Source organism: Schistocerca gregaria, chromosome 4 (genome assembly GCF_023897955.1).
Source record: "Schistocerca gregaria isolate iqSchGreg1 chromosome 4, iqSchGreg1.2, whole genome shotgun sequence".
Taxonomy (NCBI): Eukaryota; Metazoa; Arthropoda; class Insecta; order Orthoptera; family Acrididae; genus Schistocerca; species Schistocerca gregaria.
In genome coordinates this window covers 94742126-94760206 of record NC_064923.1, presented here as the reverse complement: position 1 = coordinate 94760206, position 18081 = coordinate 94742126, and the positions used below count along the sequence as shown (strand labels likewise).

The 18081-nt window shown below is 40.5% G+C and overlaps 1 protein-coding gene across 3 annotated transcripts in view; it reads left to right on the top strand.

Annotated features, from left to right (window-relative positions):
- LOC126365876 (kinesin-associated protein 3-like) overlaps positions 1-18081 on the top strand; it is a 189940-nt gene that overhangs the window by 130591 nt on the left and 41268 nt on the right. For 2 of the 3 annotated variants that reach the window (XM_050008569.1, XM_050008570.1), the window contains exons 15-16: positions 4225-4411; positions 13224-13308. In XM_050008569.1, the coding sequence (XP_049864526.1) occupies positions 4225-4411; positions 13224-13308 (272 nt within the window). The remainder of the gene's footprint in view (positions 1-4224; positions 4412-13223; positions 13309-18081) is intronic. The other variant, XM_050008573.1, reaches the window with a different exon arrangement.

Genomic DNA, 18081 nt, shown 5'->3' with positions numbered 1-18081 from the left:
TTAGAGATGTCCATTCCATTTCAACTGAACTGCCTGCTGAGCTATTCCTTATTGCAGTATCTATAGCCTCAGAGAACTTCAAGCGTATCTCCTCATTCATTAGTAATTCTGTATCCCACTTATTTATGCATTGATTTTTCCTGACTAGTCTTTTAAATTTCAACCTACTATTCATCATTACTAAATTGTGATCTGAGTCTATTCTGCTTCTGGATATGCCTTGAAACCCAATATATGATTTTGGAATCTCTGACTGGCCATGATGTAATCTACCTGCAATCTTCCCACATTCCTGTCCTTTTCCAAATATACCTCCTCTTGTGATTTTTGGGCAGAGTATTCACTAGTACTAGCTGAAATTTATGGAATAATTCAATTAGTGTATCTGCTCTCTCATTCCTGGTACCAAGCCTATATTCTACCTAACACTTTCTTCTTCTCCTTCCCATACAACTGCATTCCAGTCTCTCGTGACTATTAGATTTTCATCTCCGTTTGTGTACTGAATTACCTGTTCAATATCCTCATATACTTTCTCTGTCTCTTCATCTTTGGCTTGCAACATCGGCATGTATACGTGAACTATTGTTGTTGGTGTTGGTTTGCTGTTGATTCTGATGAGAACAGCCCTATCACTGAACTGTCCACAGTAAAATACCCTCTACCCTACATTCCTATTCATAATGAATCCTACTCCCGTTATATCATTTTCTGCTGCTGTTGATATTATCCTCTACTCATTTGACCAGAAATCTTTGTCTTCTTTCCATTCCATTTCACCCCCCCCCCCCCCCCCCCCCCACTGTATCTAGGTTGAGCCTTAGCATTTTCGTTTCTAAATTTTCTAGCTTACCTACCATACTCGAGCTTCTGACATTCAATGCCCCGAGTCATAGAATGTTATCCTTTTATTGGTTATTGAATCTGTTTCTCATGGTCACCTCCCCCTTATCAGTCCCCTCCCAGAGATCCAAATGGGAGGCTGGTCTGGAATTTTTTTGCCAGTGGAGAGATCTTTGTGACACTATTTCAATTACAGGCCACATGTCCTGTAGATACACATAATGTGTCTTCAGTGTGGTGATTTCCATTGCTTTCCACATTTTCATGCTGTAGATCATTGCTGATTCTTCTGCCTTCAGGGGTGGTTTTCCACTGCAAGGGCAAGAGAGGACCCTGAATCTTTCTCCACTCCTCTGCCCTCTTTAACAAGATAATTGGCAGATTCAGGATGACTTCTTAATCTTGATGTCTTTGGCTGTCATTGGTGATAATGTTTATTCAAAATTTAAGTGATGGCAACAGCCTTGCCGCAGTGTATACACCGGTTCCCATGAGATCATCGAAGTTAAGCGTTGTTGGGCGTGGCCGGCACTCAGATGGGTGACCATCCAGCTGCCATGCGCTGTTGCCATTTTTCGGGGTGCACTCAGCCTTGTGATGCCAATCGAGGAGCTACTCAACCAAATAGTAGTGGCTTCGGTCAAGAATACCATCATAACAACCGGGAGAACGGTGTGCTGACCCCATGCCCCTCCTATCCGCATCCTCCTCTAAGGATGACACGGTGGTCAGATGGTCCTGGTAGGCCACTCGTGGCCTGAAGACAGAGTGAGTGAAAGTTTAAGCGATGGTTGTGCTCAAACTTGGGACTGAGGATGTTTTGTTTAGTCACTACCCATAGACCAAGGTTGTCCAATGTATAGTATTATGCATATATTGTTTGTATGTTTAGGCTGTAAATCCTGTAATTATATTTCAGTGCTTATTTCAATAAATTCCTTTAAAAATTCCAACTGCAAGTCCTTTTATGTTGAACAAGAAGTGTGTCACACATATGTGGGTGATGCAGCCCCCACGGAAGCTTTCCAGTTACTAAGATATGGGCTACACAGTGATGAACATGCTAACAATAAGTGCATGGAGTCTGACATTTCACATATGCTAACAATGTGGCAGTAGCAACCTCATAGCATACATTTTAAGAATTGGAAGCTGCATGATAACATCCTTGGAACATCTCTCTGTGTTTTATGACTAAAACCATCTCAAACCAAATGCTAGATGTAAAAAATAAAGAAATATGCCCCAAAGATCACAATGTGCAGTGCTGTCATGCAAGTCAGAATCGTTAATCTGTGGTAGTCGAAAGAGGAGGATGTTACCATGATGGCATTCATTAAATACTGTATAGCAATACCAAGTGACTTCATCCAGCATGGAAAAAGTGCATGGAGTTCCTGCGGAAATATGATTTCAATGAGATGTAGTAATATCAGACTTTGTGCAGATGATGCACTTATCTGTTATGAAGTACTATCTGAAAGAAGCTGCATAAATTTTCAGAGTCAGATCTTGTAAGATTTCAAAGTGGTGCAAAGATGGCAGCGTGCTTTAAATGTTCAGAAATGTAAAATTGTGCACTTCACAAAAAAATCCTCTCCTGTGACTGTAATATCAGTGAATCACTGTTGGAATTGGTCTACTTGTACAAATGCCTGGGTGTAACACTTGGCAGAGATATGAAATGGAATGATCACATATGCTCAGTCATGGATAAAGCAGGTGGTAGACTTTGGTGTATTGGTATAATACTGGGGAAGTGCAGTCAGTCTACAAAAGAGATTGCTTAAAAATGACTTGTGTGACCGGTTTTAGAATATTGCTGAAGTATGTGGGACCAGTGCCAGATAGGACTAACGGGGGATTTTGAACGTGTACAGAGAAGGGCAGCACGAATGGTCTTAGGTTTGGTTTTGACCTGTGGGAGACTGTTACAGAGATCCTGAAGAAAATGAACTGGAATACTCTTGAAGGTAGATGTAAATTATCCTGAGAAAGTCTATTAACAAATTTGTAAGAAATGGTTTCAAATTATGACTCTGGTAATATGCTAGAGTCCCCTATCTATTGCGCACATAGGGATCTTGAGAAAATGATTAGAATAATTACTGTATTCACAAGGTATTCACACAATCATTCTTCCCATGCTCCATAAGTGAATGGAACAGGCAGAAACCCTAATAACTGGTACAATGGGACATACTCTCTGCCATGCACTTCACAGTGGTTTGCAGAGTATAGACACAGATGTAGATACAGGTAAAAGAGGGAATCAGCAACCGTAAGACAATATATCATCAGTTACTACATGTATTACAGAGAATGTGAAGGAAGGTAGAAAAATATTTTTCTTAGCAAGAGTGGCATGAAGAAAATTGCAATGTATCTGAGCATCCATCAGATATTTAGCTTTGGAGACAAAAATATGGATCACAAATGGACAGTTATTCTTCCCACATAATGTGCAAATGGAACAGAGAGGGGGTGGGGAAGATATTATTATCATAAGTACTATCTGCCACATACTGTAATATGGCTTATAAATGTAAATATAAATGTGTTTGTCTTCTTAGGTTTTACTTACTCTGAATTCTTTTGATATACATTGCATTGTAATAGATAGTGATAAAATAACTTAAACTTTTCTTTGTTGTTTATTAGTCAATGTATTACCAAGCACTGGCTGCACATGGAATAGGCCCAAATTCTCAGGTTAATATTTCAGTATCACATGGATATATAATGCCTTTTATCTATTAGCAGTTTCCCCATTGTTCATTAAATTTTGACACATACTAGCAATTACAATTCTATTAGTCATACTATTGGCATGAAACATGCTATTATTTAGTCTTTGTGTCTCTTAATTCTGGTCTCTTTTACACTTTGCCCTGGATCGTGTCAGAAGTCCTCTTGTGTGTGTGTGTGTGTGTGTGTGTGTGTGTGTGTGTGTATGTGTGAGCCTTTGAGTACAAATTCCTTGTCTTCTAGAATGTCAACATTTTCACACTTTTTTGGTTTATGAAGATATATCCTTAGGATTCTAAGGCTTGTGGATCAGAATCAGTGTCTTGTGCTGCATTGGATTTAGTTATGATTCCCATACTGGTAAGTATGGATCCCTTGGTGGTTGTAGTTAATTGTATTAATTATACTTATAAAGATTTTGAAATTTCGTTTACACCATTTACTATTGTTATTGGTTCTCCAACAGAGATAACACTACTGTTGACCATATCAACATCAAGGCAATTCTGTTGGATACCAGAGCAAGTATTATGACAGAGAAATAAATGACTTTGTACATAAGATGCTTGTACCTAATTCGAAAAACATGTTCTCTCTTATGGTATAACAGCAATTTTTAATTTCATTCTCCAGGAATGCAATGTTGACTGGGCCGAACGTATAAAGCTTGAGAAGTTTCGATGGCATAATTCACAATGGCTAGAGATGGTAGAGAGCACAGTGATGGACAACACAACATGCAGTCTTGAGCCTGACATGAATGATATGCCCCCATACTATACAGATGACATTCTGCAGCGCACACTTCTGTATCCTTCAGGTAAAATTTTGAAACTAGATGCTAGATTTCTTCAATTAAATTGTTGTGAGAGAGGGAGTGAGAGTGAGAGTGAGATAGATAGAGTGTGAGTGAGAGTCATAGACATGTTTCTAGTCATAGTGTAGTAGTGATAAATGGAGTCAAATGCGAAGAGATGAGTAGTTATGAAGGAAGATAGATGTGCAGACCTAATCCTTTGTGTGTAGGTAGAAATAGGATGTAAATGAATAACAATGTAAATTTGTATACAAAATAAATAAATAAAACTAAATTAAAATTAAATAAAACAAAACCTTCTGTGACTATCCTAAGTACAAAAAGGTTAAGTTAATTTTAGTGGGGGCAGCATAGATACTAGGGAGATTATTGTTGATCCTGGATATTAAATAATAGGTCTTAGTTTACCCAATACTTTCTTTTTATCTTACTACCTTACTCCAGATCCAGTGTTCTGAGCAACTTGGTCTTTCTGCTGGTACTGGGTTTCTTTGGATGTACACTCTAGCCCATTTTTCCTTCGGCTTCTAACTATGACCTCTTATAGGCCTGAACCCTATATCCATGACACAGACAGAAAGATAAACAAAAAGGAGAAATCTGAGAAGAGGTTTAAAAAATCTAATGCAGTATAGTCCTTGTTACAATTTAAATAACAGAGATGCATAGCATCAAAGTTTAATTTTATGATCCCCTTACTTGTTTCAAAGGAATTTTTACTTGTAAAACCTAGTGATGGATGTCCAGTTAATAGAGTTATAGGGGGAATGAAGGACACAGGGCATTACAGAATTGAGGCATGTCAGAAAACACAAGTAAACCCTAATTCTTTAAATTTATTTATTTATTTCTTGTTCCGGTGATCCATGTAAATATCACAGGATATGGAACGTGTCAGAAATCTGTGGCAGCACATAAAAACAAAACAAAATGATTACATATTACTGAAACAGTAATTTAGGTTCTGCTACAGAAAATCAATTTTGAGAGATAAATAAATATTACAAAGCAAAAAGTGTTACAGAAAATAAATATTGAAAAATATGTGTCTACAATAAAGAATAGTCAGCATTATAAATGTAGATTTGGGCATATATTTGCAGTTAACAATACAAGAAATGCTAAACACTGTAGTTCAGGAACTCTTCTATCATATAAAATGATCCTTATAATAGGAATTGCTTTTTTTTTTCTTTTTTTTTTTTTTTTTTTTTTTAAAATACAAGAGCTCATCTTCTAGCAAACACTTAATACCTGAAGGAAGGGCATTAAAAGTCTTACAGCCAGTGAAATGTACTCTTCTCATCTCATGACTATGATACTGACTATTCAGTTTAAAAATGAATTTTTCTTTCCTTATGAAGCACATCAGAGAGAATATATATTTTGCAATGGATGTAAGGATTCCAGATTTCTTAAAAAGATTCCTGCATGTGGCTTTAGGATGGACTCCACACATGATCCTTATGGCTCTTTATTTGTGCACACAGTACTTTTTTTGCCAGTTACTAAATTCTATCTTTCTGTGTTTAAAACCCTTCAGATCTCTGATTACTTTTACAAATGAATTAATGCAATAAATATCTGATGTTAAGTACATAACTGAGAAACAATTGTAAAATATTTGTAATTATGTTTAAATTTTTGGATGTTGCAAAGTGTTCTTATTATCAAACACTGGATTAGTAGAGTCTGGGTAATTTGTGCTCTGTTTTAAGCATAAGCTAGTTTTTCATACATCTGAATGTTTATGATGTCATATTTCCTGAATTATTTGTTGTAAAAAAATTGTAAATGTCATGTGACTAAGGCCTCCTGTCGGGTAGACTGTTCGCCTGGTGCAAGTCTTTCGATTTGATGCTACTTCGGCGACTTGTACATCGATGGGGATGAAATGATGATAATTAGGACAACACAACACCCAGTCCCCGAGCGAAGAAAATCTCTGACCCAGCCTGGAATCGAACCCGGGCCCTTAGGACTGACATTCTGTCAAGCTGACCACTCGGCTACTGGGGGCAGACAAATGCTGTGTGGCTAGAGCCTCCCTTCAGCTAGACCGTTCGCCAGGAGCAAGTCTCTTGAGTTGACGCCACTGCGAAGACTTGCGCGTCGATGGGGATGAAATGATGATGATTAGGACAACACAACACCAAGTCCCCGAGTGGAGAAAATTTTCTAAAGATTTGCAATTATGTGTAAAGTTTGTTGCAAGACACTGAGTGCTCTTATTCTCACGTTTTGGATGAAAATAATCTGGGTATTTGCACATAATGGGTTATGCTGCCACAAGATTTAGCACAGTTTCCAACTGTAATACTTCTCCTATTGTGTGAAACCTTTAATGTAAGATTATACCTCTTTATAGATTATGACAGCATTTTAAAGTAGGTCAGTAATTATGTGATTATTGAAAGTTAATTTTTGTTGCCCCTGGAACCTTTAGGTAGACTACCTGCAAGTTGGAGCTTGAAAGATGAAGCGGAATAGCTGTTACTTAATATAGGTAATCAACTTTATCCTCATTCTCAGTTCACTAATGGTGCCTGAGTGTGCTGAAAGTATAACTGCAGTCTCCTCATTACCCATCAACATATTTAAAACAATATTCTGAAGAGCATTCACACTGTAAAGCTCTTTCAGGAACAGTGTGGTAGGCTTTCCTGTGCAGTATCTAAGATGAGAAGGAGCACTTTTGTTGCTAAATGGTTCCCCTACTACAGAAAGGTAGGATATTAAGGAGATGGGACCTAGATAAATAGACAGAACGCGAAGCTGTTGTGTGTTTCAAAGGGAGTATAGCGCAACACGGTTAAAACAAAAGACAAATGGGTTGTTGTTCTTGTGGTGGTCTTCAGTCCTGAGACTGGTTTGATGCAGCTCTCCATGCTAATCTATCCTGTGCAAGCTCCTTCATCTCCCAGTACCTACTGCAACCTACATCCTTCTGAATCTGCTTAGTGTATTCATCTCTAGGTCTCCCTCTATGATTTTTACCTTCCACGCTGCCCTCCAATGCTAAATTTGTGATCGCTTGATGCCTCAGGACATGTCCTACCAACCGATCCCTTCTTCTAGTCAAGTTGTGCCACAAACTTCTCTTCTCCCCAGTCCTATTCAACACCTCCTCATTAGTTACGTGATCTACCCATCTAATCTTCAGCATTCTTCTGTAGCACCACATTTTGAAAGCTTCTATTCTCTTCTTGTCCAAACTATTTATTGTCCATGTTTCACTTCCATACATGGCTACACTCCATACAAATACTTTCAGGAACGACTTCCTGACACTTAAATCTATACTGGATGTTAACAAATTTCTCTTCTTCAGAAACGCTTTCCTTGCCATTGCCAGTCTACATTTTATATCCTCTCTACTTCGACCATCATCAGTTACCCTTTTGCTCCCCACATAGCAAAACTCCTTTATTACTTTAAGTGTCTCATTTCCTAATCTAATTCCCTCAGCATCACCCGATTTAATTCAACTACATTCCATTATCCTTGTTTTGCTTTCGTTTATGTTCATATTATATCCTCCTTTCAAGACACTGTCCATTCAGTTCAACTGCTCTTCCAAGTCCTTTGCCGTCTCTGACAGAATTACAAAGTCATCGGCGAACCTCAAAGTTTTTATTTCTTCTCCATGGATTTTAATACCTACTCCGAATTTTTCTTTTGTTTTGTTTAGTGCTTTCTCAATATACAGATTGAATAACATCAGGGAGAGGCTACAACCCTGTCTTACTCCCTTCCCAACCACTGCTTCCCTTTCATGTCCATCGACTCTTATAACTGCCATCTGGTTTCTGTACAAATTGTAAATAGCCTTTCGGTCCCTGTATTTTACCCCTGCCACCTTTAGAATTTGAAAGAGAGTATTCCAGTCGACATTGTCAAAAGCTTTCTCTAAGTCTACAAATGCTAGAAACATAGGTTTGCCTTTCCCTAATCTTTCTTCTAAGAGAAGTCGTAAGGTCAGTATGGCCTCACGTGTTCCAACATTTCTACGGAATCCAAACTGATCTTTCCCGAGGTCGGCTTCTACCAGTTTTTCCATTCGTCTGTAAATAATTTGCGTTAGTATTTTGCAGCTGTGACCTATTAAACTGATACTTCGGTAAACTGATAGTTCTTTGGGATTGGAATTATTATATTCTTCTTGAAGTCTGAGGGTATTTCGCCTGTTTCATACATCTTGCTCACTAGATGGTAGAATTTTGTCAGGACGGGCTCTCCCAAGGCCGTCAGTAGTTCTAATGGAATGTTGTCTAGCCCCGGAGCCTTGTTTCGACTCAGGTCCTTCAGTACTCTATCAAACTCTTCATGCAGTATCGTATCTCCCTTTTCATCTTCATCTTCATCTACATCCTCTTCCATTTCCATAATATTGTCCTCAAGTACATCGCCCTTGTATAGACCCTCTATATACTCCTTCCAGCTATCTGCTTTCCACTCTTTGCTTAGAACTGGGTTTCCATCTGAGCTCTTGATATTCATACAAGTTGCTCTCTTCTCTCCAAAGGTCTCTTTAATTTTCCTGTAGGCAGTATCTATCTTACCCCTAGTGAGATAAGCCTCTACATCCTAACATTTGTCCTCTAGCCATGCCTGCTTAGCCATTTGCACTTCCTGTCGATCTCATTTTTGAGACGTTTGTATTCCTTTTTGCCTGTTTCATTTAGTGCATTTTTATATTTTCTCCTTTCATCAATTAAATTCAATATTTCTTCTGTTGCCCAAGGATTTCTACTGGCCCTCGTCTTTTTGCCTATTTGATCCTCTGCTGCCTTCACTATTTCATCCATCAGAGCTACCCATTCTTCTTCTACTGTATTTCTTTCCCCCATTCCTGTCAATTGTTCCCTTATGCTCTCCCTGAAACTCTGTACAACCTCTGGTTCTTTCAGTATAGCCAGATCCCATGTCCTTAAATTCCCACCTTTTTGCAGTTTCTTCAGTTTCAATCTACAGTTCATAACCAAGAGATTGTGGTCAGAGTCCACATCTGCCCCTGGAAATGTCTCCAATTTAAAACCTGGTTCCTAAATCTGTGTCTTACCATTATACAATCTATCTGATACCTTTTAGTATCTCCAGGATTCTTCCATGTATTCAACCTTCTTTTATGATTCTTGAACCAAGTGTTAGCTATGATTAAGTTATGCTCTGCGCAAAAGTTCTAACAGACGGCTTCCTCTTTCATTTCTTAGCCCCAATTCATATTCACCTACTATGTTTCCTTCTCCCCCATTTCCTACTGTCGAATTCCAGTCACCCAAGACTATTAAATTTTCGTCTCCCTTCACTACCTGAATAATTTCTTTTATCTCATCATACATTTCTTCAATTTCTTCGTCATCTACAGAGCTAGTCGGCATATAAACTTGTACTACTGTAGTAGGCATGAGCTTTGTGTCTATCTTTGCCACAATAATGCGTTCACTATGCTGTTTGTAGTAGCTTACCCGCACTCCTATTTTTTTTTATTCATTATTAAACCTACTCCTGCATTACCCCTATTTGATTTTGTATTTATAACCCTGTATTCCTCCTGCCACCGAACTTCACTAATTCCCACTATATCTAACTTTAACTTATCCATTTCCCTTTTTAAATTTTTTAACCTACCTGCCCGATTAAGGGATCTGACATTGCACGCTTCAATCCGTAGAACGCCAGTTTTCTTTTCCCTGATAATGACATCCTCTTGAGTAGTCCCCGCCCGGAGGTCCGAATGGGGGACTATTTTACCTCCGGAATATTTTACCCAAGAGGACGCCATCATCATTTAATCATACAGTAAAGGTGACATGCCCTCGAGAAAAATTATGGCTGTAGATTCCCCTTGCTTTTAGCAGTTCGCAGTACTATAACAGCAAGGCCGTTTTGGTTAGTGTTACAAGGCCAGATCAGTCAATCATCCAGAGTGTTGCCCCTGCAACTACTGAAAAGGCTGCTGCCCCTCCGTTGTGGTTGCACCTACGGTACGGCTATCTGTATCGTTGAGGCACGCAAGCCTCCCCACCAACGGCAAGGATTGAGAAATGAAATAGTGAAGGCAGCAAAAGATCAGATAGACAAAAATATAGGATCCTGTAGAAATTCTTAGATAACACACAAGATGTTGTTGTTGTGGCCTTCAGTCCTGAGACTGGTTTGATGCAGCTCTCCATGCTACTCTATCCTGTGCAAGCTTCTTCATCTCCCAGTACTTACTGCAACCTACGTTCTTCTGAATCTTCAGCATTCTTCTGTAACAACACACAAGATAGTAAATTTAATTTGTATGAATATCAAAGAAGGGAAAGGTGCAAAGAATATATAGAAGGGTTATACACAAAGAAAATGACTGGAAGACAATGTTATAAAAAGGGAAGAGGAAGTAAATGAGAATGGGAGGGAGATATACTGTGAGAAGAATTTGACAGAGCACTCAATAATGTATGTTGAACTAAGGTGTCTGAATAGACAGTATTCCCTCAGAAATTGAGATCCTGGGAAAGCCATCCATGACGAAACTATCTATTTGATGTGAAAGATACCAAATGGGCAGAATACCCTCAGATTCCAAGAAGAATGTAGTAATTCCACTTCTAAAAAGGTAGATGCTGACAGTATGAACATTACTGAATCATCCATTTAATAAGTTGTGGTCGCAAATCACTGACACAAATTATTTTCAGATAAGATCTCTACAACATTTTGTCATATTTCATTTGTTCAGTGGCTTTTGATATCAGTCTGTCGTGTTTTCAACTGGTGAACCTGGCTGTATGTACCACATGCCCACACTAAGAGACTTCAAGTGTCCAGACAAATATTACTCATCATGTTTTTCATGTGACACCCAGTGTAAACAGAAAGCACTAGTTTGTTTCCCAGTACAAACCAAATTATTTTTAAAGTGGAATTTTACTTTCCCGTTTGATAGAGTGGTCCCAAATTAGTCTTGTGCAATATTTGTTTTATTGATATGTATCAACAAGGACAGCAAAACATACAAAATAACTAGCACTCCAGCAGCAAGAAAGTAGCACAGTTGCATGGCTGTAGTAGTGAGTTGAATAACTAATGGAAGTAGCAAGTAACTCCTGTTTTAAAATTTGGTTTCCAGTATGATGCATAACTGCATAAGTCTTCTGGCTTCCGCGGATCAGTACCTGACTGAAGCAGTCGTAGCTATCTGGTTTGACAATACCAAAGTATTTCTGTGAGTAACATCTCTTCTTTTGGACATGTCCAAAAGAACAGACACCAATCGTGATCATGCATCCCCACATATACATGATGAAAATAAAGTAAATTCTGACATTGACCACAACTGGGCACTGAAATGAATTCAATGTTGACAAGTTAAAATTAGTGCCAGACCAGGACTCAAACCCAGATTTCCCACTTTACACGAGTGGTCGTCTTAACTGCTTTGGCTGTCTGAGCGCGCTTTCTGTCCAACAGGGAGTGCTACGTAAGTAGTGTGTGACTAGGCGGGAATTTGAGTTAGACAGAAAATGTGTTTGAATAGCTGATAACCAAAGTGTTTAAGGCAAATGCTCATGTGAACCGGGAAATCTGGGTTCAAGTGCTGGTCCAGCACAAATTTTCACTTGTCACAGTTGAATTGATTTCAGTACCTAGCTGCAGCCAATGTCAGAATTTATTTCATTTCATCATGAATATATAACTGGAATTTGAGTTTTGTTTTTCAGTTAGAAACCAAATAACATGAGAAAAATTACAGGATAAATTAACATTCATATCTCTGTGGCAGATCTGTCAGTAAAAGTGCATTGAAAGTGTAAAAATTACAACTTAACTCATATCTTTATTTTCTACTTCTACAGATAATTTTTCTTTTATTATGACAAGGATAGATTACTGCTCACCATGTAGCAGAGATGCTGAGTCACAGACAGGCACAACAAAAAGACTGTCAAACTATTAAGCTTTCGGCCAAAAAAGGCAACACACACACACACACACACACACACACACACACACACACGGGCATGTGCAAATGCAACTCTCACACATTACCACAGCCTCTGGCTGCTAAGGTGACATGGTCGTGTGTGTGTGTGTGTGTGTGTGTGTGTGTGTGTTTGTTTGTTTGTTTGTTTGTGTGTTGTCTCATATTGATGAAAGCCTTTTTTTCCAAAAGCTTACTTGTTTGACAGTCTTTTTGTTGTGCCTATCTGCGACTCAGCATCTCCACTATATGGTGAGTAGTGATCTATCCTTTTCAAAATATTGCATTATTCCATCCTGAGTTTTCCACTGTTTGATTCTACATATAATTTACAGTTTAATTGGGAAGATACTATTTGATTGATTAGTATTTGGTGCCATATAAATTATTAATGAGATTTCTGTATGTATCCTTCATTTCCAGGATTTTTAATGTGGTTTGCAAGGCCATGATTAACCGATGTACATTTTTGATGCAGAACCCAGGATGAGAAGTACCCACACCTGGTATCTTCCTCTCATCTTGTATCTGAGTGATGTGCCCTTCATTTTTAACTTTCACCAGTCTATCCACCTATCCTTCCCAAGGAAGAAACTATTAGTTCTGCAAGCTAAGATAGTGGATGTACTTCATACTTCTATGTATGTCTATTGATTGTACTAGAATTCCACCTCATGGAGGTCAGCAATTCTGTCTCATAAATGTTTAGATTGAGTGTCAGTGAGTTTGTATGTTTAATGGCGAGGACACTTGTATCTGCTTGTCTGTAAAGTCATTTTAAGCAGCCACTTTGACATGTTAGTAATGGTTTGTTTCTTGTACCCATCTTGATTCATTTATTCTCAGCTTCTGACTTGGACCTGGATCGTACTGATGACCTTGCAGCTGTTGGTGATGGCCAGTCAAACATTGGGAACAGGCCCAGAAGCAGGTAATAAATTACCTTAAGAGTTGTATAGAATTATTCCCTACTCACAGAATGCAATAAGTAGCACACCAAAAGTATTTACTTGTAGACAATTATTCTGGTATTCTTTGAGAGAGAGAGAAAGAGGAGAGAGAGAGAGAGAGAGAGAGAGAGAGAGAGAGAGAGAGAGAGAGAGAGTCTTTCTTTTGCGTGTGTGTGTTTTTTATTAATAATAATAATAATAGTAGTAGTAGATCTCCATGATATAAGGAGATAAAATCAAACAATGGAAACTCCAGGCTGGAATATCAACAATGTAAGGAAGTGGACAGATTACTACTCACCATAAAGGTGACACATTGAGATACAGATGAGCACAACGAAAAGGGTGTCACATATTTAGCTTTCAGCCAAAGCCTTCTTCAGAATAGGAAACACACATTCGTTCACCCCAGCAAGCATACTTTGTGCACCCATGACCACCATCTCTGGCAGCTCGGACAGGAATGCAGCTTTCATGTTGAATGAAAGCAGCAATCTGGAAGGGGTGGGAATGGGAAAGGCATAACAGGGTATGTACGGGGAAAGAAGAGTGCTGTCTAGCAGAGTGTCTTGATAAGGCTATCACTAGGCACATCATTGGAAGGCTATGAGATAAGAGGCGTGAAAGGGGTGGGGGAAGAGGGAGTGGAAAAGGGGAGGAGCAGGTAAAGGGAAAGATTGGGGGTGCATTTGGCAGAGGGTGGCACACAATGAGGGTGAGGGGACATGAATAGGGAGAATGTGACATGAATAGGGAGAATGTGATATGAAAGAGGGAGTGAAAACTATTGGTTAGAAGGTGTGGGGACAGTAGGATACCGTAGTTTGAGGCTGGTATAATTTTGGGAACAGAAAATGTGTTGTAGGCCTAAATCCCATCTCTGCAGTTCAGAAAAGCTGGTGGGGAAGGGGAGAACCGAGATAGCTCGGGCAGTGAAACAGCCATTGAAATTAAGCATGTTATGTTCAGATGCATTCTGTGCCACAGGGTTGCCTAGTTTGCTCTTGGCCATGGTGGCCATTCACCCTGCTGGACAGCTGGATGGTAGTCATACAAACATAAAAAGCTGTGCAATTATTGCAGCAGAGCTGTTATCTGGCATGGGTGCTTTCACATGTGACCTGGTCTCTGATGGGATAGGATAAATCTGTGACAGAACAGGGATGGGAAGTGCTGGTTTGGTGGACTGGAAGGTCCTGCACCTGAGTCTTCCACAAGGATATGATCATTGTGGCAAGGGGTTGGGATTGGGAGGGCCATAGGAATGGACTGGGATGTTGTGGAGGTTGGGCAGGTAGCAGAACACCACATTAGGAGGGGAGGGAAGGATCATGGGTAAGATGTACCTCATTTCAGGGCATGATGATAGGTAATCAAAGGCCTGGCAAAGGATGTGGTTCAGTTGTTCAAGTCTGGGGTAGTGTTGGGTGGTGAATGTGGCACTTGCTTGCAGCTGGTTCTAGGTGGTTGTGGGAGGTGTGTAATGGGAAATGGCACTGGAGATCTGTTTGTGGACTAGTTTTGGGGGAATAGTGCCTGTCAGTGAAGGCCTTGGTGAGATCCTCAGCATGCTGGCCAAGGGAATTCTTGTCACTGCAGATATGCCGTTCCTTGGTGGCCAGGCTGTATTGGAAAGAGTTTTTGGTAGTAAAGTGATTCCAGCTGTCAAAATGCAGGAAATGTTGGTGGATGGAACATGGACAGAGGGGTGGATGGAGCCATCAGAGACGAGGTAGTCAATGTCTACGAAGGTGGTGTGCTGGATTGAGGAGGACCAGGTGAAGCGGATGGGAAGAAGGTGCTGGGGTTGTGAAGAAATGAAAATAGGGTGTCTTGACCTGGAGTCCAGATTGTGAAGATATCATCAATGAACCTGAACCAGGCTAAGGGTTTGGCATTTTGGGAGGCTAGGAAGGTCTCCTGTAGATGACCCATAAACAGATTGGCACCCACATGCCACCCTTCTATGCCAATGGCTGTGTCACATTTTTCTTTGTATACCTTCTCTTCAAAGGAGTAGTGGTTTTGGGTTAGGATAAAGTTATTAAGGTGTACGAGGAATGTGGTAGTGAGTTTGGAGTCTGAAGGACATTGGGAAAGGATGTGGTCAATAGTTGTAAGACATAGAGTGTGAGGGATGTTTTTCTTTAGGGAGGTGGCATCAACAGTGACAGGCAGGGATCAAGGAGGTAAAGGATAAAGGGGTAGAGACGGTGCAGAGTTGATGCAGGAAGTGGTTGGTATCTTTGCTGGTGTTGGAGTCCAGAGTATGGTAATTGGTTGGAAGTGTTGGTCAGAGGGCCGAAATTCTTTCAGTGGGACCACAACAACCAGCCACAATGGGGCATCCAGAATTGTTAGGTTTGTGGATTTTGGGGAGCATGTTGAAGGAGGGTATGCAGGGTGTCATAGGGCTGAGGAAGGAAATGGATTCAAGGGAGCGGTTCTCGGAAGGGCCCAAGGCTTTAAACTGGGATTGGAGATGGTGTAGGATTTCGGGGGTGGGATCACTCTGGCAGAGTTTGTTGATGGAGGAAAGCCTGGGTTGAGCACAATCAATCATTGATACAGTGTGGTTGAGAAGTAAATGTGGTTTGGAGGACAGTGAAAAATCACAGGAAAGAAGAGAAAGAACAGACACTGTGAACATTCGTGATATAGTGAATAGCAACGAAGGAAAATATCACAGAGTTGTAGGATGGAACAAAAGCTGTTTGGCAAAATCAAACAATGGAAATGCCAGTTGGGAATATCAACAATATAGGAAAAGATAGACTGCTATTTACCATATAGTTAACACACTATGTTGCAGACAGTCAGAATAAAAAGATACTTTTACACAAGCTTTCAGCCACAGCCTTTGTTGGAGAAAAAGAAATACACATCATTCCTCACACGAGCAAGCACACCTTATGCACATCTGGCTGCCAACTGTGGCAGCTCAGACCACAATGCAACTATCATGTCGGATGGAAGCAGCAATCTGGAGGAGGCAGGGAAGGGGAAGGGGAAAGGATAGCAGTGTATGGGGAGGAGAAGAGAGGAGCACTGTCTGGCAGAGAGTGTGGGGCGTAGAATGCCAACAGGCACAGCATCAGCATGTTGTAGGGTAGGAGAGCAAAAAAGGAGAGTAGTGGGGGAAGATGAGCAGATACATTGGCAGAGGGTGGCAATCACAGAGGGTAGGAGATGGGAATGGGAAGGAAGTGACAGTACAGAGGGAGAAGAAACTGTTGGGTGGAGGGTGTGGGGACAGCATGCTACTGTAGATTGAAGCTGGGATAATTAAGGGAGCAGAGAACGTGTTGTAAGGATAACTTCCACCTCGCTGTTCAGAAAGGCTGGTGGTGGAGGTGAGGGTCCAGATGATTTTGTTACTGAAGCAGCCATTGAAATTAAGTGTGTTATGTGTTATGGCATTAAGTCAGCATCGGCACGCCAGTTGGGAATGACATGGAAGAGAAGGCTGTGAGAAGAAGTCAGCCAATTACATGCTGACCAACCTCCCTTCCAGGACAACAACGCGACAGCAGCAGCCACTACATAAAGAGAACATAAATGCCCAGCCTTGACTGCTGATGACCTCTTCGATAACAGCATCAACATTAGCTACTTCATAAGGAATCTCTATGTAGCACAGACATGTGTTGTCTATTCTGAAGAAGGTTGATTATTTTGTACATTGCCCTTTGCTTGTGACATGTCTAGCAAAGTAAAGTATCGTAATTGTTTTGTTGTAATAAAACTCATTAATACGAGTTGTTTGATTGTTTGTCTTGCGACCTGAGTACGCAGGATTTCTAGACACAACATTATGTTCAGCTGCATCTGTGCCACAGTTTCATCTACTTTGCTCCTGGCCACCGTTTGGCAGTGACTGTTCAGCCTGTTGGACAGCTGATTAGTGTTTATAGTAATATAAAAAGCTGTGCAATGATTGAAGCAGAGCTGGTAAATTATATGACTGCTTTCACAGGTTTACCAGCTCCTGATGGGGTAGGATATACCTGCGACAGGAGTGGAATAGGAAGTGCTGGGTTTGTTGGTTGGGCAGCTCTTGCATCTGGGTCTTCCACAGGAATATGATATTTTCGGCAAGGAATTGGGATTGGGAGTGGCATAGAGATGAATTACTTGCATGAGTGAATGGCGTGTGTTTCACTTTTTCCAACAAAGGCTATGGCCGCAGGGGGGGGGGGGAATATTTATTTTGGTGTGGAAGGGGTGACAGTTGTCAAAATGCAGGTACTGCTGGTGGTCTTAGTGTGGACAAAGGTGTGGCTGGAGCCCTAGGAGAGAAGGAAGTCAACATCCAGGGAGGTGACATACTGAGTTGAGGAGAACCAAGTAAAACAGATGGGAGAAAAGGTGAGATTGTGAAAGAATGAGGATAGGGTGTCTCGGCCGAGTCCTATGAACTTGAACCAGACCAGGGATTTGACATTGTGGGAGGCTAAGATGATCTCAAGATAGCCCATAAACAGGTTGGCATAGGAGGGTGCCTTGTTGGCGCTCATGGCAGTACTGCAGATTCGTTTATATACCTTCTCTTCAAAGAAGGCCAAAGGCAACTCTCACACATGACTGTAGTCTCAGGCAACCGAAACCACACTCAGGGTTCCATTGCCTGAGACTGCAGTCGCATGTGTGTATTGCATAAGCGCACGCGCGCGTGTGTGCATGTGGACTGTTGGCGAAGGCCAATGGCTGAAAGCTTTAATTGTGAAAGTCTTTTTGTTGTGCCTATCAGCGAC